The sequence below is a fragment of the Leucoraja erinacea genome, chromosome 15 (genome assembly GCF_028641065.1).
Source record: "Leucoraja erinacea ecotype New England chromosome 15, Leri_hhj_1, whole genome shotgun sequence".
Taxonomy (NCBI): Eukaryota; Metazoa; Chordata; class Chondrichthyes; order Rajiformes; family Rajidae; genus Leucoraja; species Leucoraja erinaceus.
This window is the reverse complement of record NC_073391.1, coordinates 22,800,685-22,827,029: the sequence shown is the minus strand read 5'-3', so window position 1 is coordinate 22,827,029 and position 26,345 is coordinate 22,800,685. Positions and strand designations below refer to the sequence as shown.

General features: G+C 41.5%; 1 protein-coding gene across 6 annotated transcripts in view; it reads left to right on the top strand.

Moving 5' to 3' along the window:
* The window catches only part of ablim1b (actin binding LIM protein 1b), a 249,596-nt gene that overhangs the window by 174,385 nt on the left and 48,866 nt on the right, over positions 1-26,345 (top strand). For all 6 annotated transcript variants that reach the window (XM_055646912.1, XM_055646908.1, XM_055646911.1 and 3 more), the window contains exons 7-10: positions 8,681-8,768; positions 9,870-9,928; positions 22,825-22,902; positions 24,403-24,558. In XM_055646912.1, the coding sequence (XP_055502887.1) occupies positions 8,681-8,768; positions 9,870-9,928; positions 22,825-22,902; positions 24,403-24,558 (381 nt within the window). The remainder of the gene's footprint in view (positions 1-8,680; positions 8,769-9,869; positions 9,929-22,824; positions 22,903-24,402; positions 24,559-26,345) is intronic.

Sequence of the window (26,345 nt, the reverse complement as noted above, 5' to 3'; positions counted from 1 at the left end):
AGAGAGGAGAGGGGAGAGAGAGAGGAGAGGAGGGAGAAAGAGAGAGAGGGGGGGAGAGAGAGAGAAGAGAGAGAGAGAGAGAGGGAGAGGGGAGAGAGAGAGAAGGGAGAGGGGACAGAGAGGGGGAGAGAGGGGAGAGAGAGAGAGAGAGAGGGGAGAGAGAGAGGCAGGAGAGAGAGAGAGGGGAGAGAGGAGAGAGGGGAGAGAGAGAGAGATAGAGAGAGAGAGAGAAAGAGAGAGGAGAGAGAGAGAGAGAGGGGAAGAGAGAGAGGGGAGAGAGAGGGGAGAGAGACAGAGAGAGGAGGAGAGGGGGAGAGAGAGAGGGGGAGAGAGGGGGGTTGAGAGGAGAGAGAGAGTGCATCCTGGAGGACAACCAGTGGCTGCTGAAAGTAAGTACCAAGCACTAGGTAGAAACGGTGGAAGATAGTGGACTTCAAATGGGGGTGGTTGGTGAAAGCATCCTGCTTGCCTGCTAGATTTTCACTTACTGTAACTGCAGGAAAAATGTTCCCGATATTGGGGGCGTTCAGAACCATGGGTCACAGTTTAAGAATAAAGGGGGGGGGGGCAGTTAGGACTGAGATGAGAACAAACTTTCTTCATGCAGATAGTTGTGAATCTGTGGAATTCTCTGCCACAGAAGGCAGTGCAGGCCAATTCACTGGATGTTTTCAAGAGAGAGTTACATTTAGTTCTTGGGGCTAACAACATCAAGGGATATGGGGAAAAAACAGGAAAGAGATACTGATTTTAGATGAATAGCCATGATCATATTGAATGGCAGTGCTGGCTCGAAGGGCCGATGGCCTATTCCTGCACCTATGTTTCTATGTTTCTAAGCTTGAGTATATGGCAATAAAACTCGATCACTTGATTTTGAAGCTTTCATGCATGGTGGAGGTATAATGTAGTCATAGAGTGATACAGTGTGAAAACAGGCCCTTCAGTGCAACTTGCCCACACCCGCCAACATGTCCCAGCTACGCCACCTGCTTTTGGTCCATACCTCCAAACCTGTCCTATCCATGTATCAGTCTAACTTTTTCTTAAATGTTGGGATGGTCCCTGCCTCAACTACCTCCTCTGGCAGCTTGTTCCAGACACCCATCACCCTTTGCGTGGAGAAAGTTACCCCTTAAAAAGTTACCTCTTAAAAATACTTCATACAAAAAACATTGAAACCATACTCCTACAGTGCACTAAAACATGATTTTAATACATCAAATGTCAAAAAGATCTTACCCTGGGAGGGGGGACCCCCTTCTTCCACACCCTCTCCCCACTCGGTTGCTCCACTCCCTCACCGGGTACCCCAAGGCCAGTGATCAGTGATCGCACAGCCTCCCCCCTTTCAAAAATGCTCCAATCCAATGTTAAATGACTCGCTGCAGTATGCACCATAATGCACAATTCCAATGGGAGGGGGACGCCCTCGGGCCTGGTCTCTCGCAATTTCTCACTCCCAACTCTCACCCAATGTTGGCAGCCCTGCTTACAGTTATATCTTCCAGCCCCACAACAGCTCCCTGGGATACCTGCACTCCTCCAAATACATCCTCCCATCCTCCCTGATTTAATCCATTCATCATCTGGAATTTTCTCCGTAAATTGTTCTCTTTATCTTTTCCTCCAATTGAAATACTCCTTCAAACCTAATGTTTTTGACAAGGTATACCCCGTATTTCTCAAAACGGTGCTGGGGGCTATAATTTATTTGGTAACGCTGCTCTGAAGCACACTGTCGTTTATTCAGTGAACCAAAGGCATTTTTATTTCACGATATTAAAGACCTTCATTTTGTTGCCGGGGTAACCTTTCTTCCACCTCCTTTAATGGCCATGTTTATAAATATTTCAGAGCTGCAAAAGTGATTTGAGAAAGATGTTATTTATGAGGACAGCCCACTTTTGTAGGTACGGCTATCAGAAGGAACCAAATGGAAGAACGGTACATTTGAAAAATATATATTAAAATTTAAAATATTTAAAATATTTTTTCTTCAGCAGTTGGTTCGAAAAAGCTCCTCCTAAAAATGAAAATGCCAGCTGTTTAGAATATACGTTTCGGGCAATAGTGACGTGAGCGCTCCGTGATTCTTGAGTTTCACAATTGGATTACAGTCGCCAGCATGTTAAGAGAAACACCTGCAGTGCATTGTGTCAGTTGAGCTCTGACAGTGCTGGAAAATGTGCACAAACAAGCTTGGAGACTCCCTTGCCCTCAGTCACGTGTGCGGAGAGTCCTGAAGTAGTTTATCCAGATTGTCAATGGGAGAGCAGCAGTGTTCATTCACAGCAAAGGCAAGTGGGGCAGAAGGTGGGGAAATCTCAGCCTGATTTAGTTGTATATTAACTGCCGGGTGGCAAGGATGTTTGGATACTCGAGTTTCATTATGTGGATGCACTTAATAGACATGTGGAGTGAAACAAAAGCTTGTAAATGCCGGTTTGTATCTATCAAGAGGCACAGTGTGTTTTACAAAGTATTTAATCAAACTCTTCTAATCCATCTGTCTAGACTTGAAGCTGTCAAGGGTATTTTGGGTTCCTTTTGCCCGTTACACGCGATTTCAGCTGTATTCATTATGTATCTGATGTGGCTGATTGAAGAATAAGCTAACTAAAACTTCCATATATTTATTATTCCTTGAATGTTTATTTCTTTGAGGCAGAATGAACAGATTAAACAAATATTTTTCCGCATTTTGAATTTGCTACTGGTTGCATTAAAGCAAACAGGCTTGCTGCATAAGAACGGCAGAGAAGGGAAAACGAGCTGTGGAAAGCTTTCTCCCAGTTCCCTGAGAATATGGAAGAGAGCAAGCACAGCCACGCCTGCAATCAGGAGACAAACTTTGCTTTAATGAGAGCTAACGCCTTTTCTGGTAGTACACTGTTATTATATATTCTGTGCTTAAAGCCACAAATGATACAAATAACTGAATCATTTCCAACATGATTCCATAAGTACTAGTTTGGGCACTCCACAGGTGTAGAAGGTCTTACAAACCATTCCTTGGCGACAATATTTGATTGTACATTTAAGATTGTATAATAATAGTTACGTCATCAGAATGGTAAAGCCCTATTATTCCCAACCTGGCTTTCATAATGGACATTGCCCTGGGGCTTTAGTGATTTGGTGTCGCAATGAGAAGTTGTATTTCTGCACCAGATGCCTGCTTCCTGACTTCACAACTGGATTTTTGAGTGGCTTTGTGGTTTATTAAGGTAGATTACTGCCTTTGATCTTAAGTGGTAAGTTTAATTTTGGTGCCTGCTTTTTTATAATACATTTCAATTGGAATTTTTGTCAGCGTTGTCATATAAAGGGAAGGGCATTGATGGAGGTGAATCTTCACAACGTGATTTACCGACACTTCAGTTCCTGTCTTGTGAAACTCTCCAGTGTCATCTTCCATGTAACTTACAGCCTGCTGTTTAGCCTGCCAGTCTGGATGCACTTAGAGCAAGGTCCAGTAAATACAAAAGAGTGCCCATTCGCTTTGTAGAGGGATGGTGAAAATGCACACTGTATGAAAGCAGGAAGCATTGGATTAAGCGATCAAAAAATGTGATATGTCAAGTCAATTTGTGCATGAGCAATGGATGACGTGGACGGGTTTGTGTGTTTTGGGGAAGTAATTTGTGAGAACTTAAAATCTAAAGGCACACACACGCCAGTTCAGAAGGATTATGAGGGAGTGGACAGACCACAGCTGTAGAACAAAACTACTTCTCACAGGAAATGCTCACTCTATTTTATAGGCAACTGTAACTTATAAAAAGTTATGGTGGTGTGAAAAGAATGGAAGAATGGGGATGAGAGTTGGAGAGATGTAGAAGATCCACTATAATGACTTGTTGTGTGCCGTTTGGCATATCCAAAGTTTCCTTCTCATTGTTTTCACCTATTGTGACCCAGCCATATAGCAGCACGAGAATTGAGAAAGGACAATCCAAACAAAACTAATTCTTGATTGCATATTATTGATAGTAGGTGGATTAAGGTAGACAAATAGTGTAGTGGACATGGTAAGTAATAGCTCAACCTGCGTCCAGGATGCTACTTACACATGATAAAACTGTTCATGCTCAATCCAGCCCAAGCTTCGCCCTCAGTGCACGCCCTCCCCACAACCACATACAAACCTTTTGTTGATCATGGTTTATATTGAGATCCAGATCGCACTGCCTTACAACATAGAACAGTACAGCACAGGAATGGACTCTCCCGCCCACAATGTTTGCACTGAACGTGATGCGAAGTTAAATTGATCTCATCTGCATGTACATGATCCATATACCTCTATTCTGCACTTCCATGTGCCTATCTAAAAGTATCTTAAACACCGCCTCCACAAACACCCCTGGCAGTCCGTTCAAGGCCCCCACCACTCTCTGTGTAACAAAAATCTTGTGCCACACATCTTCATTGAGCTTTCCCCCTCTCACTTTATAGCTCCGCCCTCCCGTGTTTGAGATTTCAACCCTGGGGAAATGGTATGACTGTGCACCCAATTTGTGCCTCTTATCATAAGACTCCCCATAACCTCTGATGTTCCAGAGAAAACAATTTGTCTATCCAACCTATCCCTGTAGTTGAAACTCTCTAATCCAGACATCATTCTGGTAAACTTCCTCTGCACCCTCTCCACAGCCCCCACATCTTGCTGTATTGGGGGCGATCAGAACTGCACGCGATGCTCCAAATGCGACCTTTAAATCTGCACCGTGATTTCAAATGCAGACTAGAACTGTCAAATGTAATGACTAGAATATGGAGCAGGAGAAACAGGCCCTTAAGCCCAAAGTTCCTGTGCAGAACATGATGCAAAGTTCAACTAATCTCTGGCTGAGTGTCATCCCTACGCATTCTTGTCACGTGTGGATCACTCCAATACCAAGCCTCAGGTACTGGATCCTGAGAACCTGCTCCCAGACTGCCCTGATCGCCATTGGCAACACATTATTGTCCGTTATTGACCTGCTTTTAAATCGGCCTGAAGATCAAAGACATTTAGAAAGTTTGAAAGGAACGAGATATTTGAAAATTATTGTGAAACAAAACAATTTACCAAATTTAACTTTTATGCATTCATTAAAAACATAAAAATAAAAAGTTACCAATACTTTTCAAACCCGATCAGTAATCCCAAGGGAACAGGTGAAAAACACACCTGATCCCAAAGCTCTGTTCAATATTAAATCAGCAGTGGAGTGGGAAGTCGGGCCTGACCTCCAGTTTGGTTCTACCTTCTGCCTTGCAATGTGTAAGTGTAGTAACTAGAATCACATTGATCTGAGCAATGCTTGGTGCCAGCAGTTCTCTTTTGCAATCGTGGACTATATGGTTCTGTTCAGTTCAAGTCAACATAGAGCTATATTCCTATGGTCAGAGCAGTGGCAACTCGTTATGGGTGTTTCTGCTCAAGAATTGTGAAAGAAGTGATATGGCCTGAAATATTCTGCTAAAACTCAAACTGCTTTGAATGTTATTTCACTGTTGCTAACATCGCCTGCCTTCTCCTCAGTGACTGGGTGGAGTGCACAAGTTACAGCTGCACAATGCGACACCCTCCTCTCCCAGAAGATTTACTCAGTTTAGCAAGTTGTGTTTGTGTTCAGCACATGACAGGATTGGCTTCCTGCCTTTTGTCTGTATCCTGCTTATTTGCCAGGGTTTACTGTGGCTCAAATGCTTTGACTTTCTTAGAATCATTAAAGCTATACAGTACAGAAACAGGCCCTTCAGCTCCACTTGTCCATGTAACTTCCATTTGCCTGTATGTCCCACATACCCTATACCTTTCCTATCCATGTCAAAAGTTGAGGGGAGACTGGGTAGGAGTATATAAAAATGATGATAGGCATTGATAGAGTAGATGGTCAGAACTTTGTTCCTGGGGTGTAAATGTTTAACTCTAGATGGCAGAGCAAAAAGGTGAGAGGTGGAAAGTTTAATGGAGATGTGTGGCCAAATTTTCTAAACACAGTAATGCGAGCTGGGAATGCATTGGCATGGGTAGTTGGGGAGGCAGATACAATAGTGGTGTTTGAGAGGCCTTTAGGTAGGCACATGGAAGTGCAGGGAATAGAGGGATATGAATCGTGTACAGGCAGACGAGATCAGTTTAACTTGGCATCATGTTCAGCACAAACATTGTGGGCTGAAGAGCCTGTTCCTGTGTTGTACTGTTCTATGTCCTTTATACCTGTCCAAATGTATTTTAAGTTCCATGGTTAAACCTGCTCCTACCATTTCCTTTTGTTGTGTGTTCTATTTACATTCCACCCCGTGTTTGAAAACGTTGCCCCTCTGCCCCTCTTTAAATATTTTCCCAGGTCAATTTTAACTGATTTTCCCTATCACTTTTAATTTTATTCTCCCCTACTCTGGGGAAGGGATTGTGGCTATTCAACTTATTTAAGTACCCCATTACAGAAATGATGTGGAGGCATTGGGAAGGGTACAGAAGAGGTTTTCCTGGATGCTGCATGGATTAAAGGGCATCAGCTATAAGGATGGGTTGGACAAACTTGAATTGTTCTCTCCAGAGCGTTGGGCGAGGAGATGATACAAGTATATAAAATTGTGAGATGCATAGATCGGGCAGACAATCAGAACCTTTTTCCCAGGGTGGAAATGTCAAAGACAAGAGGGCATTGCATTAAGGAGAGAGGGGCAAGGTTGAAGAGATATGTGCGAGGCAGGTTTTTGTACATAGAGGGTGGAGAATGCCTGGAACACACTACTAGGGGTCACGGTGGAAGCAAATACAAGATAAGTATTTAAGAAAGTCGAAAGGCCTGTTCCTGTGTTGAAATGTTCTATTTTATGCCACTCATGATTTTATAAACATCTATAAGATCGCCCATCAGCCTTCGATGCTACAGAGAAAAAAAGTGGTGGGATCAGCATACATTGTGACATGCTATAAAGAGAAAGGGTTCATATTAAATGCTGACACAACCAGGAGTTCAGAGATGAAAGTATGAGCTGGTAAAGAATTTGTGGAGATGTAACATTCCAGGGATTATTAAGGCCAGGTGATGAGTAGTTTTCATCATCCTTTCCAAATTTACCACCAAGCCTTGCATAATAATGACTGAGATAAAAGTCAGCGACAAGACTATTCATAATTACACAGGCCATCTACTGTAAATGTAAAATGCCCAGCATCAGAATTAATATTTCAGCTTGATTATTTGGAATTCTTTCACTCTTTTTCTTCCTCCACAACTACTGCCTAAAGCATCAGGTATCTCCAGCATTTTCCTGATTTTAGTGTCTGATTTTCGAGCATCTGGAGTTTGCATCTTTTCAATTGCAACTTACAAATGTTATCCCTTTTTCCCAGTTGTTATTTTGCACAATGAGAATATTCAAAGATCATGTCAGAAGACCCACTTCAGTTGTCAATTTATTTTAAACGGTATACTCTGAGCTCCATGTTGATCTCGTTATCTTGACAACCATTCTGTATTACTCAGCACAGCAGTGCAGGAAAGGCAAGTTGAGTTGGAGTTTGCTAATTTGACAGATTGCAACTTGGTTTACATTATACATTCATTCCTGTCTTCACCTGGTTACCCTGGCAACTGGGGAGTCAAGACTGACAATAAATGGGCATTGTTCCTTATGTTTCAAAGGAAACTTGGAAGATCTTCAAGTGTCACAGTGGAGACTAGTTGCAACTAGTGTGTGTGTAAATTCGCAAATCTGTGGTGTGTGCAAAACACTGCTCCACTGGTGCCCTACAGAGAAGCCTCACTGCCACGTCATCTATCTATACATAACTAAAACTCTGATCTTGTGCTCAGTTTGTGGGGTTTTACTATTTGTGCAAAATTGGTACGCGATAGCGCTACGATTTTTCACCAGGTTACTCACCGTTCCCCTGCGCTGCGAGTGCATCAAGTTTTGTTCCGATCGGTGGTATATTGTAAAGGTTATCGAGGTTTAAAAATCTTTAAAACCGTCAGTCAGTCCCACTCAGATTAGTCTCTTCTCCTGTCAGTCAATGCCATGGCTGGGATGGCGACGTCCCTTCCTGCCCCACCTGTGGAGGCCCGTCCCGCCTCACTCACAAACCTCTCTCTCTCACCCTCACAGTAACTTGTGTATCGTCTCCCCCACCACCACCGGGGGGGCGGAGGGTTTCAGTGGAGGCCCTGGGCCACGTCTCTCTCCCTCATCACTCACCCCTGCCCGCCCTCTGTGGCAATGGCAGTCCCATCTACCCGTCCACCTGGGTCGTCTCCTCCGCCGGACTCACTCTCACAGCCTTCTCGGAGGAGATCTTCTCCACCAGCTCATTGAAACTCGTGCCCACCGTGACGAACACCGACTCCATCTCCCCCCCGCGAGTAGGCAGGTGGGTGGGTGGGTGGACAGGGGGAGGGCTTGCCGTGCAGCAGCAGCGGGCAGAACGGGGATGGGCCGAGTGGCAGCAGCGGGCCGTCGGACAGGACGGGGACAGGCCTAGCGACGGCGGAGTTTCATTTACAGTTAAATCATTCAATCCAGGATTGATCCATGAATATAATGGGAAGCTATTACACTTTGAATATGTAAGTCTGGATCCTTGTGATTACCCAACATGACTGGCTGTATGTTTGTTTTGTGCAATATAGTTCTCTTGAACATGATTGCTAATGGCCACTTTGTTTGGATCTAGGCAGGAGACAAACACTACCATCCGAGCTGTGCACGATGCAGCAGGTGCAACCAGATGTTCACAGAAGGAGAAGAAATGTACCTGCAAGGTAAGATGTGTCAACTTTCAAAATGTTGAAGTTTGTTCTGCTTCAGATGAGGAATAGTTGTCAGGACAATAAATAGTCCCTTCTCCTCCAAAGACAGCATTAGTATCGTCAAGCCAGGTACATCAGGGTACCTAGCAGACGAAGGTTCACTTTTCACTTCTTATATGAAAGCTCAACTTAGTGGAGTGCACACTTTTGTTTCATTTAATTCCTCAACTTATTACAAATAAAATGGAGCTTATCAATCCGAGGGCCATATAAATAAGAGTGACATCTCGGGAGAACATGGCTAGGTGACATTTCGAGTTCTTCAGACTGTGATAGAATCTGAAGAAGGGTGTCGACTCGAAACGTCGCTTATCTATGTTCTCCAAAGATGCTGTCTGACCTGCTGAGTTATTCTAGTACTTCATATTCTTTTTTGACAGAAGGATGAATGTTTAGAACAAAACAATGAGAGGAAATTTGACGAATGTTTGATACCTCAAGTGAGGTTTAGTGAACCTGCTCCCATTAGCAAAGTTTCAAAGAATGGAAGGACGGATTTAAAATGTCAGGTAAAGGATACAAGGGGAATTTGAGGATTTGTGTTTTACCTAAAGATTGACCATGATCTTGAACTCATTATCTGGGGGATGGTGAATGCAGAAGGAATTGATTTCTGAAAAAGGAAATTGGATAGGCAGTTAAAAGAAAATAAATTGCCCAACTCTGGAGAAATTTAATGGCACTGACCCTATTGCTTTACCAGAAGCCGTTATAGACTTGATGGGCTGAGGATTGCTTCCTGCAGTATGGCAATTCGATTTCTAAAATACTTGTCGCTTGAAATAAATGTATTTTTCTGGATGCTCTTATGTTAAACTAAATTCAATTTTTATACCTACGTCAGGTTCTCCCAACTCGGCTCCAGTAGTATTGAACATTTTAATTTAACGGTTGTTTTGCAAGGTGTCATGTTGTTTTCTTTGTGTAACTCCACTGTTGTCTATTAGCTGGTCAAAAATGAATTAAGGAATGTAATCCATGCCGAAACTTATTTATTGAAACAAGCCATCACTTTACCTTCATCTCCACGTTCTATTTTTTTCCCAAAAATAGGTTCTACAGTTTGGCATCCCGACTGTAAAAAGTCGACCAGGATTGAAGAAAAACAAAGGGTGAGCTCACTTTGAGAATAACAATAAAAATCTATATCTTTGTTAACATGGAATTGGTTCAAAGAGTTTGGAAGCCTGTCACAGCACATCTTTCATCAATTCTATTCCGAGTTCCTTGCTTGTAAGTGAGGGGTTTGTCTCCATGTGAAACCCCCTTTGTTATCTTGTTTATGAAGATTATTTTAGTCTACAATCTTTTGAGTCTACAATTTTGTTAGAAATAATGCATAAAATGCCTTCAATCAGGCAGGTCAGGAGGAAAAAAACACTGTCATTGTTTGTCTTTCTACTCTCGATACATTTATAATCTGGCACAGATGACACAAAAATAATCAAAATTATTGTTCATAATAATCTTAAGGTTTCACTACTGACATGCCTGCTTGAGGGCTTTTGGTGGCTATCTATAACTTCATTTTTAACATTATTTTCCTAAACGCGTGATGAGTAGTATTTGGCTGGTGTACCATGACCTTCGTAACCTGATTATCACTTGGGCAGCTTACAACCCAGTGGCGTGAATATTGATTTCTTAACTTCAGGTAACCCCGGCATTCCCTCTCACTCCATCCCTCCCCCACCCAAGTCGCACCAGCCTATCGTTTTCGTTCAACAAACAGCTAATGGCCTGGTTCCTTTATCATCGTTACTTTTTTTGTATATCTTTCATTCATTGTTCTATATCTCTCTACATCATCGTCGATATCTCTCATTTCCCTTTCCCATGACTTTCAGTCTGAAGAAGGGTCTCGACCCGAAACGTCACCTATTACTTCTCTCCAGAGATGCTGCCTGACTCGCTAAGTTACTCCAGCTTTTTGTGTCTACCTTCGGTTTAAACCAGCATCTGCAGCTCCTTCCAACACATTTAACCCGATAGCAAGTGTTTCAAAGATCTGTTTTTGGATGTCATGGTATGTGGAGCAGAAAGGCAGTCACAAAGATTTAATTTGATACTTTAAAAAACAGTAATGACACATTAATATTTGTAAGTGCAAATTAGCCAGATTTTTTTTTTGTGATTTATCGAAATGGTGAGAAATGTAGCGTGTTCAGAGTATCCAGTTTGATGATGCACATAAGGATAGGCTACAGTTGCAGCATGTAAATAGGAAAGCTAATAATGTTACTCTTTATTGATGGTGGAATTAAATATAAATGCAGAGAAATTACGTAGAGAGAATATTTTCTTTTACTGGAACATCTGGAACTAGCGGTCACTGTTTAAAAATAATGGGTTCCCATTTAAAGCAGAGGTGATGTGATTTTTATTTCTCTCTGTGAGGTCATGAATCTTTGGGACTCCTCCTGAAGGGACTATGAATATTTTTACTATAGAGGTAGATACATTATTAAGAAGCAAGTGGGTGAAAAGTAACAGGGAGGAATGAAGCACTGAGAATGTGACCAGATCAGCCCATAAAGTTGGTGTTGAACATGATGCCAAGTTAAACTGATCTCATCTGCCTGTACATGATCCATAACCCTCTATTCCTTGCACTTCCATGTGCTTATCTAAAAGTCTCATAAACGCCACTATCGTATCTGCCTCCACCACCACCTCTGGCAATGCATTCTAGGCCCCCACTGAAAAACTTGCCCACACATATCTGTTAAACATTCCCCCTTGTCATCTTATAGCTTTGTCCTCTAGTGTTACACATTTCCACCCTGGGAAAAGTTATCCTTCAGTGTATTTAATTAACCTGAAAGCATACTTTACTAAAATCGTATCTTGTCTTTGCAAAAGCTAAAATAGCCAAATTATATTGAATAGTGGAGCCGGCTTGTGGAACCTGTAACAGGAAGGAAAGGTTCAAGGGTTGTGTGGGTCTCGGATGATGCCGGCTGCCTTTTTATAAATCCCTTTGATGGTGGGGTGGGGATGTTAGTACCCATGATGGTTCCATACATATCAAAGAAGAAGGGGCAAGCCTGAAGCCCCAACAATTAATCTGCATTATTATGAGTTGGCTGATGACTTTGTCATTGGTTACCAGACCTACAACTGCCCTCTTGGCCAAGGAACATCGTAATTTATGAGCGTCACCCAAGTAGCAGGTGGGAATTGCTGCTAAATTTACTCGGTGTAGTTCAAATCCTTGACCCCTGAAGTTGGCTCCGATGCTCCACCTCTCACCCCATGGCACTGTGAAAACATAGGCTCAATATTTACTCAAGGATATGAATAGGTGGGCCTCCTAATGAAAAATCAACAAAGCTTGCTTGACAGTCATTCAACCATGGCACACCATTTTGCAGAGGTAATTGTGTTTTTAACCTGAAACCACAGGGAGCGACACAACATGTTCAGTGTATCTTTCTAGCCTGTTCACTTTGTTCTCTAATTAGGAACTTGCTGGGATATTAATGGCACCGATACTGTTTGGAGTTTACATAAGTGCAGATTTGGTATCCAGTTCCATTACCCAATTATGGGGAAAATAATAAAAATTAGAGGCAAGATTTAAACCAGAATTTCCATAGTTATTTATTATGTACAAGAAGAGAATATAAAAGATAAATACACAAAGTGCTGGAGTAACTTAGCGGGTCAGATAGATTCTGAAGGACATGAATAGATGATGTTTCGGGACAAGACTGTTCTTCAGACTAATTGTAGTAGAAGGGAGAATGCTGGAAAACAGTTGGGTGGAGGGGGGGGGAGGAACAAAGCATGGCAAATGATAGGTGGATATACGTGAGTTTGGGGGGTGCGGTTAGGGGGGGGTTGAGTGCAGTTGAGTGAACAAAGCTAAGAGATGGGGGAAAAAAAGATGAAAGGCTGCAAGATGAGTAGAGAATCAGAGTGAAATATGAAGGAAGGTGGAAATGGTGGAAGGGGATGGGAGGGTAGGGGAAAGGAATGGGGGGAGGCGGGATAGAGGGAGAAATGGGTGTGTGCACTCAGGTGGGGCACTGGGTAGGGGTGGGAGGACGGTGTGGGAAGGGTTTTGTTCCCTAAAATTGGCATTCATACAACATTCATCTCTGCTGGAGAGATATGATGCCAAGTTAAACTAATCTCCTCTGCCTGCATACGACCCTTATTCCCTCCATATCCATGTGCCTGTCTAAAATTTTTATTAATGCCATTATCGTTGTTGCCTCCACCACCAATCCTAGCAGCATGCTCCATGCACCAACCATTCAAGGGTCGTGGATTTGAACTACCCAAGCAAAATATGCAAATATTAATTTGACAAGAAAAGTAGGAGCAAATGAAATCATGAAATATTCAAAATGGAATAGACACTTCTCCGTAATAAGGACTAAATAATTGTGAGAGGAACTGCTAAAATAGAAGTTTTTATGAAATGTAGGGGAGAAATTACAGAGGAAGTGGATACATTTCACAAAAGAAGTATTTGGGTCGCATCCGACGTAATGTAAAAGAGAAGCAAGTCACTTTGAAGACCCAACAATTACATCTGCAGTAAAATCGTGCCACTGATTTGAGGTTGAAGCTGGCAGCAGAACTCTGAAACAACATTGCATTGTTTTATGCCGTGTAATTGTTGTCTTCAATTCATATATGTACAATATAATAACAGGGTTACTGTGAAACAGGCTACAATGTAATATCGGCCTGTCGCTTTGATGCTATGCTGAACAGAGAGCCAACTTGCTCTTTTAACTAATGTGTTAACAGCTGATCAGATAAATTTAAATTTTACAAAATGTGACCTGGAAATTGGATCGATTATTACATTTTATTCTGCTCAAATCGCATGGATCTAGATCGGCAAAATTGTACTTAACATAAAATGAAGAGTGTGATTTGACCCGAATAAAGCTAAAGAATTTGGAATCATTGATATCAATGAAATTCAAATCAAATAACGCTGAAATTACACTTTTAGGTAAAATTACACACCTAAGGTCTTTTCTGTTTCACTACCATGACTGAGTGTTTAAGTTCAAATAGATCTTTACCATGGCCCCTGAATGCTGTTGGAAGGCTGCTCGCTCTCACCTCCAACATGATCATGAAGCTTTTGCCTAAGCGAGGCAGAACGTAGAACAGTACAGCACAGTAACAGGACCACAATGTCTGTGCTGAACAGATATGATGCTAATTAAACTAATCTCCTCTGCCTGCATACGACCCATATCACTCCGTTCCCTTTATAACCATGTGCCTGTCAAAATGTTTTATAAATGCCACTATCATTATTGCCTCCAGCAGCAGGCTCCATGCACCAACCATTCTGTACTTAAACAAAAAACATGCTCGGTACATCTTGAAACTTTCCCCCTCTTGCCTTAAAGCTTTCCCCTCTAGTCTTTGACATTTCCATCCTGTTTCCTGATATCCACACTTTTATCTTCAGTAAAAGCTGTCTGCACAAAATGAGCAAGACTCCCCTCATGATGAGGGCGAGTTGTGAGTGACGGTACATGTTGCTACTCCTGTAGAAGTTTCTGAATCCTGTAATCTGGCTCCTGTAAAGTGTGTTGTGTACATTTATGATATTTACATCAAGAAAGAGTGAAATGCAATTTCTTGGTTGTTGACCCATCAAATTGAATAATAAAAGCAATGATGATCTTCCCTGTTAACATTGTTAACTTGAATACTTCCTGTGATGTCGCATGAATTCAGGTCACCGATTCAACAAAGCAGTGAATTTTAATTTCCTCCTGCCATCCACTGTTACTAATGGAGAACTCTGCTACTTTATCCCACAGCAGAGTTGATGCAAGTACAGGGAGGTCAATTATTGTTCATGGAACCTAATCTTCATTAGTCACCAGCTATTCTTTTTGAACCAGTTTGTTGCATTTGATCCAGAAGTGATAAACAGTCACCTTCATCAACTATATCAATGGAGAGAAACCAAATAGTGTTAACTCAATCTACACTGACGTGCCTTTTGATGAAATTATTCTGCTTAGTATTTTGTGATGATATGCAGGGAATCCTTCCATTCCCTGCATATCCATGTGAACATCTGAAAGCATTTTAAATGGCACTATCGTAATTACCATCACCATCCAATGCTTTCATCAAAAGGCACGTCAATGTAGACTGAGTTAACACAATTAATTTTCTCTCCATTGATGTAGTTAATTAAGGTGATTTTTGTAATACTTCCAGATCAAAAGCAGTTAATTGTTTCTAAAATAAATGCTGATGACTAACAAAGATTAGGTCACCTTAACAATAATCTACCTTTTTTGGCTGGAAGTTATTCTAATTATTCAGAAGTATGTTAAAGCCGATTAAATATGATTTTTTTTTTCTGTGTTCTTCAAACAAATTTGGTTAACCATTGCACGATTTGATCTCGACCCGAAACGTCACCTACTCCTTTTCTCCATAGATGCTGCCTCACCCGCGGAGTTTCTCCAGCATGTTTTGTCTATGCACGATTTGATCTGGTAGTTCATATCCGGTGTAAATTTTATCATGGGCAATATATTCGGCTGTTAGCGGTTTGCTTCCAACTCCAGCCATTTTGGAATTGAAATTGATGAAGTCTTGGTGGTTTGGAGAAATGGATTTGATGAGTGAACTGATGTTGTCCATGTCATTCTCATTTTGTTTTTCTCTCAATTATTGAAGTTGCTTTCTATCTCATCTTCTTTCTTTGTTTAGCTCAAGAAACAATTTCAAAGACCACTCTTGAGAAAGGTTTGCTCCTGAGTGTTATTGATGTTCTACTGGCACCGCTGTAGCCTGATGCTTGTCCTGACTGATGTTGCTCCTTTCACAATACGTTTTGTATAAATCACCAATGTTAAACAGTGTTTGATGGGTGTTGCGGTGGGAATAGACTCGTGCAATGTAAGCAAACCTGGTCATATGGTATTGTTCCTGTTGCATTGACAAGTTCACTGGTCATTCTACTGATGAAAGAATGAGAGATCTCTTAAAACTTACAAAATTCTGACGGGGCTCGACAAGGTGGACTGAGGAGTCTAGTTGCAGTCTCACAAGAAAGGATGGGTCATGTATGATTTGGATGAGGAGAAATTTCTTCATGCGGAGGGTGGTGGACCTTTAGAATTCTCTACCCAGAGGGCTATGGAGGCTCAGTAATCGAGTTCCTCAAGAAGAAAGATTGATACATTTTGGAAGGTATTGAGGGATATGAAAATAGTGCCTTGAGCAAAGTCAGCAAAACCTTGATGAATGGCAGAGAAGGCTTGAAGTTGCATTCTATCAGGTCACCTTTCTTTGTTTAGCTCTTGAAACTATTTCAAAGACCTCTTTCGAGATGGCTCATTCCTGTTCCTATTCCTTGTAGTGGCTTCCTGGTTAATGTGTCCATAAATGCTTTCCTGTTTTAGTATTGGAGATACAGCGTGGAACCAGAACATTCAGCCAACCAATTCCGTGCCGACTAACAAATACCTGTACACTCGTTCCATCCTACGCCCTAGGGATAATTTACAGAGGCCAACTAACCTACAAATCTGTACGTCTTTGGAATGTGGGAGGATGCCAGAGCACCCGGAGAAAACCCACGCAGGTCACAGGGAGAAAGTACAAACTCCATGAAGACTGCACCCATAGTCAGGATCGAACCTGGGTCTCCGGCACAGTAAGGCTGCAACTCTACAACTGTGCCAATATTGTATTCAAATTTTGGGTACATTTTGAATGTCATTATTGGCCATCCTGTAAATAGGAAATACTCATATTTGGAACCAAATCACGATGAGCTCAAAGCCCTCTCCATAAAGATCTTATTTGAAACTGCTTTTCTCTCAAGAAGGGATTTGCACAGATCAACCCGATGAATAGGCTGATGCTTCACCAACTGGATGGCCCACCTTGTAAATCAAGGAGTAGTTTTAAGAAGTCATCCTTTTGACCAACGTGGAACTCTTTGGACGATGCCAGAATTTAATAATTCCTAATCTTTGTTCAGGCCAAATAATAGACAAAAAATGCTGGAATAATTCAGCGGGTCAGGCAGCATCTCTGGAGAAAAGGAATAGGTGACGATTTGGGGCATAACCCACCGGAACCCTTCTTCAGACTGGAGAAAGGTTCCGACCCAAAACGTAACCTATTCTCTTTCTTCAGAGATGCAGCCTGACCCGCTGAGTTACCCCAGTATTTTGTGCCCATCTTCGGTATAAACCAGCATCTGCAGTTCCTTCCTGCACAAACTCCATGAGTTGCCAACTTCTTCTATTTGTCAATACCACCTGCTTTGCACAGTCCAGATGGCAAGGAATTAACTTGAATTCAAGGTTCAGGACCCAGGCGTTTAGCATGTATGAAGAAATTATTTGATTATTCAGGCTGGCATTTGGGGAGAAGGGAGCAAGAGACTGGAAATAATTATTTGCCAATATAAATAATTCTACGATAATGGCAAAAGCGAGACAGACAACCCCATCTGAAAAGGTTTGCTTGTTCACACTTTCTTGCGTCTCTGTGCAGGTCACGGCACTGAGCTAACAGGTTTTCATTGTCAGATCTGATTCTGTCACCAAGTCAAATCATTTGTTTCTATTAATTCATTTGTCTTGTTCGGTGATACTTACGCTGTGTGTTGGAATGACACAATCTCCCTAAACAAATTGCAAAACATGTTCTTGAAGAAAAAAGAATGAATATCAGCGGGTTCTTTAGACTTTTAGAATTATTTGTGTCAATATGCATCTCTATTCGCTGACACAATTTATTTTTAAGTGCAGTTATTTGAAAAATGCATCCTAATGCCTCAAAAAAATTCCAATAAAATTGCAGCATCAATGTTTATTTAAATTCCCAGAGGATATTTTCAAACATGTTCACTTCCCTCGGGCAAAGTTCAGATGCGTTCACTTTACTGACAAAAGCTTAGAAGACAAAGATTAGGTGCAGCCTTGTGGGAGTAGCTTGTACAGGCACTCCCCGTCTTACGTAAGTGCTATGTTCCGTCAACTCTTACGTATGTCAGAATTGAAGTAAATCGGAATCACCATTCCCATCCCCTGCCAGAAAGAACTCACTGAGAATATTAACTATCTCAGCGGCGTCTGTCTACGCTCGGGGCACTTTCTGCAGCACTTGGGCTTCTGGGTAAGCACCGCCACCATTGCCGGCTTGTTTCTGATGTAAATTTGAGTGCTCGTACAGTTTTGTGGAAATTACACCCTGCCTTGATTGCACTAGGGTCTGAGTACAAATTTGTTAATGCAAGTACGAGTTTACTCAAGTCACCTATTGCATTAGGTGGGGTGTGTTTGTACTGACTGTAATCCTTGAGCCTCCTCTTTTCCTGGACAAACTAGCAATGTTACAAAATTTTGAGATTTAAAAAATCAAGTCTGCAATTTATCCCATCAGATAAAGCATAACAATAAGTTTAATTTGACACCTAATTCACTTTCATATCTGAAGTAATAAAAAAGTTATGACCATTTTCATACTCGGAAATTAGCATCTTGTTCCCTATTGATTTTCTATGGACATAACAAAAAAGCTGTGATCGTGGACAGTCAAAAGCACATAACCTTCTTAAAAATTAAGAGAGCTGAATGAAATTTTCAGTTATCATAGATTGAACCATTCTGAAACAAATATAAAATAATCTAACTTGGATGACCTGAAATTAAAGCATATAATTAGTTAGTTACGCAATTGTAGCTAATTTCAAACTTCAATTTACTAGATCTAAACATCTATCCATTTCTTAATAAATGATTAACATTTTTAAATAGCCCAAGTGTCCAAATAATATTCACAAATAATTCACAATAAAACATGATTTTTAAATCTCATTTACATCAATTTATAGGCCAAATGGAAGGAATTTAGTGTTCAATTGCTGTAAATTAAAGTCAATTTAAATCGGTTTTCTAGTGGGTTCATGTGGAACGCGCTGGTTTAGAACGTTCACATTGCGCTAGATTTATGCCCTCAAATGCCCAGAAAAATACTGCGGGATACAAAGAGCCCAAAATGAGCTACTCGCTATAGAAAACTTTATACACAGGGTTATGTACATGCCCCATTTAATGTAAAAATAAGGTACATACCTTTAATTGTTTGCTTTATAAAACCCTGGGGCTGCGAGAGGTTAATGATTTACTAGGCTGAACATTTTCGATTGCAACAGCCTAGTAAAAATCGCGTTTTAAACCCGCCCCCTCTAAACAGCGCCAAAATCACACACAAGGGGTGGGGCAGATGCTCAGCCACGATTCAGGTAGGTTTTGTAACATACCTACAAACTGTTCCAACCAATCACTTTCTGAGTTTTGATGCAAATCTACCCCAGCATCTGGAAGCTCCACTGTTTTGCAAACATTAGCAAGAAAGTGGTGGTTTGATGCTGAACTTTAAAGGAAGGACTGAAATTGGTCAATGATGTAAGTAAACCCTTGTGGCAGGGCCCATGGAACACTGGAACACTCAATTATATAAAGTATAGTTTTTTTTGAGTGACAGACGGGTGATATGTGAAATAATTATTTGCCAATACAAATCTATTTTTATTTCAGATTTGCAGCATCTGACACATTTTGGTTTTAATTAGTTACCTATAATTGGAGATTTCTCTAATTTCAATTGTTACCCACTTCTCTTTCTCCTACCTCCGAACCCACATTGCACATATATTTTCCCCTCACCCGGTCACCCTGCTCCTTTCACCTCCCATCCCCCCCAAGTGTCACATTTCCTTTTTATCCTTCCCCCCCCCCAATCTTTCCTGTCCCCTTCCATCCAAAACTCCCCTTCCACATTTACAATCCGCTCCACCTGACACCCTGGTGTCTCTTTTTCACCTCCAGACGTTGTCACTTACTTCACCTATTTGCCAATCAAACTCCCTTCATCTCTACTCGCCTATTTATTTACCAGGCTTTGCCGCACCCCACATCTCTTTTTCAGTCTTCTCCACCCAACTCCTACAAACGCAATTCTAGGCAGACAGACAGGCAGGCAGTAGCACTGGCGAGCTGGGAAGAAGGGATTGGGGACGGGAAAAGGGAAGGGGGGGGAGTGTCACGTGCACAATGTCATTTTGGTAAATACATTTTAAGAACAGTACCACAGCCAGGAGAGCCACTGCCTCACAGCACCAGAGACCTGACCCCGAGTGCTCTCTGGATTAAGACTGCACATTCTCCCTGGATTTCCTGCAGATTTGCTGCTCTGCTCCCACCTCTCACAGATGTGTAGGTGGACAGTTTAATTGGACACTGTAAGGTGTCCCCCGTGTGAAGATAAGTGATGGAATCTGTGAAGAGTGAGTGAGAATGCGGAGAGAATAATAGAAACCGTATTAATGTAAGATTAGTGTAAATGGGTGCCAGATGTCAGTGGGAACTCATTGAGTCGAAGAGCCTTGTTTCCATGGTGTATATTTCTATGAATATATATAAAACCGAACAATTCAATTGCATTGTACTCAAAGTGCACATCATTGAAACTATAAATGCTTGAACAGCATTTTGTGCCTGCTTTCCACACTTATATGATTCGGTATAGTTCTGTTATATTATGTACATGGTTTAGAATTGATCAAACATTTAGTTATTGAAGAATGAAATGAATATATTAGACTTGACTCATAAACCAGTCATTATTCTTTATTCAAAGACACTGATCCCCATGTGAGTGATACACGAACTCAGGGTGAATGACATTGTCACACAGAGTAAATTACAGTGCAATCCCCAGGAAGCAGTTAACAGAGGGGGTATTATAAAATTAGGCGCAAGTACTCTGTAGCTATCACATCAGGAACTACCCTTTACTTTGTGTTTGGCTTTGACCTAAAATTGCAATTAAATAGGTATGTTTATGCTCGAGAGTGGGAAGCTTGTATTCAGTTCAGAGTGCGTCAGTGCAAGATGATGTTTCAATTTACATCAGTCGAGGCTATCAACAATCTTTTTCAATTGAACCTAATGTCGAAAATCTTAATAGTTGGCTTGAATTAAAATCATTGCCGTGTGGATATCCTATGTAATGGTAGAAGTAAACAGTGAATTATTCTATTCCACATTTCCTGAAAATGGTCACAGTGGTGCACAGTGGTAGATCTGCTGCCTCACACGCCAGAGACCCGGGTTCGATCCTGACCGCGGGTGCTGTCTATGCGGAGTTTGCATGGTCTCACTTTGACCGGTGCGTGTGTTTCCTCTGGGTTTTCCCACAATTGTAAACACATTGGGGTTTGTAGGTTAATTAGCATCTATAAACTGCATCTACAGTGCGTAGGGAGTGGATGAGAACGTGGGATGACGTAGAACTAGTGTGAACAGGTGACCGATGGTTGACATGGACTTGGTGGGTCAAAGGCCCTGTTTTGATGCTGATCCTATCTTTCAATCAATCAATCAGGGTCTGAAGAAGGGTCTCGACCCGAAACGGCACCTATTCCTTCGCTCCAGATGCTGCCTCGCCCTCTGAGTTTCTCTAGCATTTTTGTCTACAATCAATCAATCAATCAAAGTCAGTTTAGAAAAGTATGTTGCTTGGGATTTGATATGCCGATGTAGTAGTAGGGCATTGTGAATGCAGGTTTAGGTCTTGCTGCTATGGAAATGAACAGCAGGCAGCATCAATGCCTCTTTGGGTGGATGGAAAATAGAAGATGCACTTATCCATCCCACCTGCACCCACATTTTCCCCAGTCCCTGCTACAAAATAACACCTGCAACCACCAATGAACATTTGAACTGAACACCCCCTTTTTGTTTAAAGGTTTAGTTTAGTTTAGGGATACTGCATTGAAACAGGCCCTTTGGCCCACCAAGTCCTCGCCGAACAACGATCACCCATACACTTGTTCTATGTGATCCCAGTTTCAGATCCTACACACAAAGCACAATTTACAGAGGCCAATTAACCTACAAACATGCGTATTTTTGGATTGTGGGAGGAAACCAGAGCATTCAGAGAAAACCCACGCGGCCACTGGACTTCACGCAGAGTGGTCCCCCCCGAGGTCGGCATTGAACGAGGGTCTCTGGCGTTGTGAGACAGCCACTGCATCCATTATACCCTAAGGAATGTGACTGTAAGGTGATGAAGAGAAGTGTCCTCGACTCATGATTATCAGAAGCTACATTTCAGTTGACTTGTTGAATGACTGTCACACATAAGTTCAAAATCATCTCTGGTTTCTCAATTGAAATACCTTATTATGACAACTGACAGTTTATCATATTCTTGCAAGAAGACCGGCTCTTTTAAGTGGTCAAGCACATATACTCCCTTCATTTATGATGGTGCTTGAAAGCGTACATTTCTCGTCAGGAATTGGTTATTGACAATTTGTGTAATTCAGTTTAATGTCTTCTCTCTTCAACTCTTAATATTCTCATTGACGTTTAATCCCCCTACATCATGGCAGCACAAAGGGGTTTTGTTCTGGTACTGTTGTGAGAAATACCTATTCTTTGTCATTGAAGTGGACTTGGTTCCTTAATAGTATATTGCATATTGCAAAGTGTAACTTTCCTGTTGAAAATGATGGGTGGTTTCCTCATCACATCAAGGATATTTTGATATCAGTCTGCTTTTCCGTTCAGTCATGCTCACTGAATAACTGGTCTAAATTTCTATTACTTATGTGCTTCAGAGGATGGGGATGCAAGCCCTTGACCCTTCCTCCTCCTCCCTCTCTCCCACCCTGGCCCAACTGACATGATCGGCACACAGAACCAATGTCCGAGATTGAATGTATTTTACCCTTGCCAGCCAGCATTATATGAAATGGCAGCACATTCAATGCTATGAAGCCAAAAAGGAAAAGGATGTAAAAAAAAAAAGGATCTTTTCGAGACTTGGACATTGGACATCTTGAACTTGCACTACATCTCTTTCCACTTTTGCTGTGAAATGTTCTTGGGAAGGGTTCTGCGTTGATCATGTTGTCACAGAGTTCACTTCAAGAAGACTCATTCTATTTTTCTCTTCTCTTTTCTATTTACAGCCAACTCGATCTTCTTCTGAAAGTATTTCCTCCAGACCTGGCTCCAGCATCCCCAGTTCTCCCGGCCACACAATATACGTGAGTAACAGTGAGAGATCTCCTCATTCTTGAACGCAGAATATTTAGGGAAAATAAAAGCGTTTGGTGAAGGATTTTCCCCTGAGCTTCGACGTCTCATAATGCTCGATGCCCCAGATACGTTATACTGTAGGTGCTGCTAGAGCCTAGCGTGGTTAAAAAAATCTAACTACAGTTTCTTTAACTTGCTGCTAAGACCAAGTTCTCCTCCGTGCGTTGGTGGAAAGACCTTTTGATGGTCATGTGGTAGAATGCTGAGGCCGTCAGTCCGTTCCACTTCCAACAGTGCAAACCCTACCAAAGGTCCCAAACGATTTTGTGCAAATTCTGAGAAATCCCATGGTGTGCGAGTAGATGAAGTGCCTATGCTCGCAATCCTTTCCTCAAGAGGAATGGCTCCACCGATAGTTGGTGGGTGATCTTTACATTGAGTAGTCTGAACTCAACTAACAGCAGTAGTCCCAGTTTGACTTTGGTTTCATGGATTATCTTTTCCTTTGGTGCATTGGTTGAAGGTGCATGACTTTGTAGCATGGGTTCAATCCTGACCTCGAGTGCTATCTGTATGGAGTTTGCACATTCTCCCTGTGATTACAAGGGTTTCCTCTGTGTGCTCCGGATTCCTCCCACATCCCAAAGATGTGTGGGTTTGGAGAGATTATTGCAGGGAATGGAGATGCAAAAGTGAGATAACATGGAACTAGTGTGAACGGGTGATCGATGGTCGGTGTGGGCTCTGAGCTGAAAGGCCTGTTTCCACGCTGGGTCTCAAAAGTAAACTAAACTTGTACCCTACCCTAGCTATTCTGGATGTATCTGATGTAGCCTTTTGTGTGAAACGCACACTACAAATTAGGGGCAAAATCCTCCTTGATCTGCAGTGCTTAATGTGTGCAAGAATATTAAGTTATCTTTATAAATCCAGTTGCATTGAAGCTGCCAATATATGAAAATATCATTGTCCTATCTGGGACACATTACAATAAAACTGTCTTGACTCTTGACTCTTAAAACACAACCAAAGACCTTGTTTTCTCTGTTGCTTGGTCCATTTAGTTTAGTTTAGTTTTGAGATACAGTGTGGAAACAGGCCCTTCGGCCCACCGAGACCAAGCCAACCAGCAAGCCCAGTACACGAGCACTATCCCAAGGACTAGGGGCAATTTACAATGTTTCCTGAAGCCAATTAACCTACAAACTTGTACATCTTCGGAATGTGGGATGAAACTGGTGCTCCCTGGGAAAACCCACACAGTCACAAGGATAATGTACAACTTTGTACAGACAGCACCCATAGTCAGGATCAAACCCGGGTCCCTGGCGCTGTAAGGCAGCAACTCTACCGCTGTGCCACCATGCCGCCCCATTTGAAATACTGGTCTTCATTTCTTTTTCTTTAGACATGATATTGTTATCTTGTAATTTCGCTTGAGATTAAGAAATTCGATTACATCAGATTGGTTAAGCTCTGAAATATTCTTCAATGTTTTCTTTTCCCAGGCAAAAGTGGACAATGAGATCCTTGACTATAAGGATCTGGCTGCAATCCCCAAAGTTAAGGCCATTTATGATATTGAACGTCCTGACCTGATCACATATGAGCCATATTTTGGTGCTACAATTGAAGATAGACATGAGCGTCATAGTATGGGAGAGGTACATTAATCTTACCCGTCCATTGTCTTGTCATTGTTTCGCTAGATATCCTGGGATAAACTTTCATTGTTGATCCACTTGTAACAGCCAGTGGACAGATTGTTTGTCCCAATCCTCTCAATGATGTTTGTAGAAAATCCAAAGAGGTTTTGTGTTTGGAAATCCTATTAACTCAAGACGGAAACACAAACCAGTATCGGTGCTAGACATTTGGGAGGGTAGCAGTTCTGGTGGAAGTGTAAAGAACACAAACTGAGCATTAAGAAATTGAGCTTGAATTAACCGTCATTTTGTAGAAGTGAGGAACTTCACATTCCAATTGAAAGAAATGTTTGCCAAATTAAAATTCCACCTTTGATCAGATGCTTATCATTTCTAAAATGATCAAATCATTTAGGTTTGGTTACAATTAGATATTATTATAATTTGTTTTAATAGTCCACAATAATGCAACATTTAGAAAATAAGCATAAAATTGAAAGAAGTTGTAACATTCTTACTGTGAAAACGCATGTACCATGAGCTGTGTAGTCATGGTGTGTCCTCTAAAACTTGTGGCCAAAATAACATCTAATTGTACTTGGATGCTTGAGATGGTGATCATTCCTAGGATTGCTGTCAATAACTGTCACAGTCTGGTGGCTCATGATTTTGTATGTGAAAAGGAGAAAAGCCAAGTTAAATTAACCAAACTCCCTTCAGTGTCATCAGTGAGGAATGTGGGCACATGTTTCAAAGTCACGATTTAACTAAATTTGTTATGAGCTTGAGCTTCTTACATTGTGTGAAATACACAGTACAAAAAAAAACCCAGCAGCTTTGATATATTGTGGATGGGGAGACTACAATTTTGAAGGTGCCACAAGAGCATTGTGCAGATTATCTCTGCTTACTATTTCTCTCAAAATGATAAATGAGTTGAAAGTAGAATTGCAGAGCATAGTTGCCCAGGAAAGGATTGTAAATCTACTCTACTTGCGCTTGGCCACAGCCTTCCTCAGCCAACATTGTTATTTGGCCCCAAAATAACAACACCAAAGGGAGCTCTTGCTATTTGCCAATTGTGAGGCCAGGGTACATACAGTTATTTTTGGTCAGGCCGGCCGTGATTTGGTTTTGCCTTGTGACCGGTATTACCTAATTGATGGTTGCACCCTACGAGTGTCTGCAGTCCTGAGCTCTGTGGCAGCATTACAGTGTAAGTGAGATGTTGTGACTGTATCTGGAGGATGAACAATTCTCCTTGAAATGCCTCCCTCCATTGGCAGGTGTTCAGTTTTAAGAGGAGTGTCAAAAAAAAAAATATCTGTAGAGGAGATGAGGAACCTTTGATGCAGCACGACGACTTACGATGATGTGGAGTGCAGTGGCTAAGTGGATATTAAAAGCAAGTTTATGAATTGCTTAAAACATTGATGTGGTTAATTACCTGAAAGAGGAAATAAATCGTAGGATCTAGAGGAAAGAGCAGCAGGGTAACATAAATTAAGACCTCTACAGCACAATGGAACAATTGGCCTACTTCCATGATGTATGATTTCATATGGTTATGAAACCATGGGTCTGTAACACATCACAGAAGGACCACGAATATAATTGGTTTCTCATAATATAATCTGAACATTGGTTATCCTTTAAGAAAGGGGAAAAATAATTTCTCTGTCTTAATTTACCACGTTAGTTACTGGTATAGATGATAAAAACATACTGTGAATAAAAGCAAGGGGCTCCTGCAACTGAGAAATTCCTCAAATTTGGATTGTTTTGTTACGATAAGTATGCGAAAT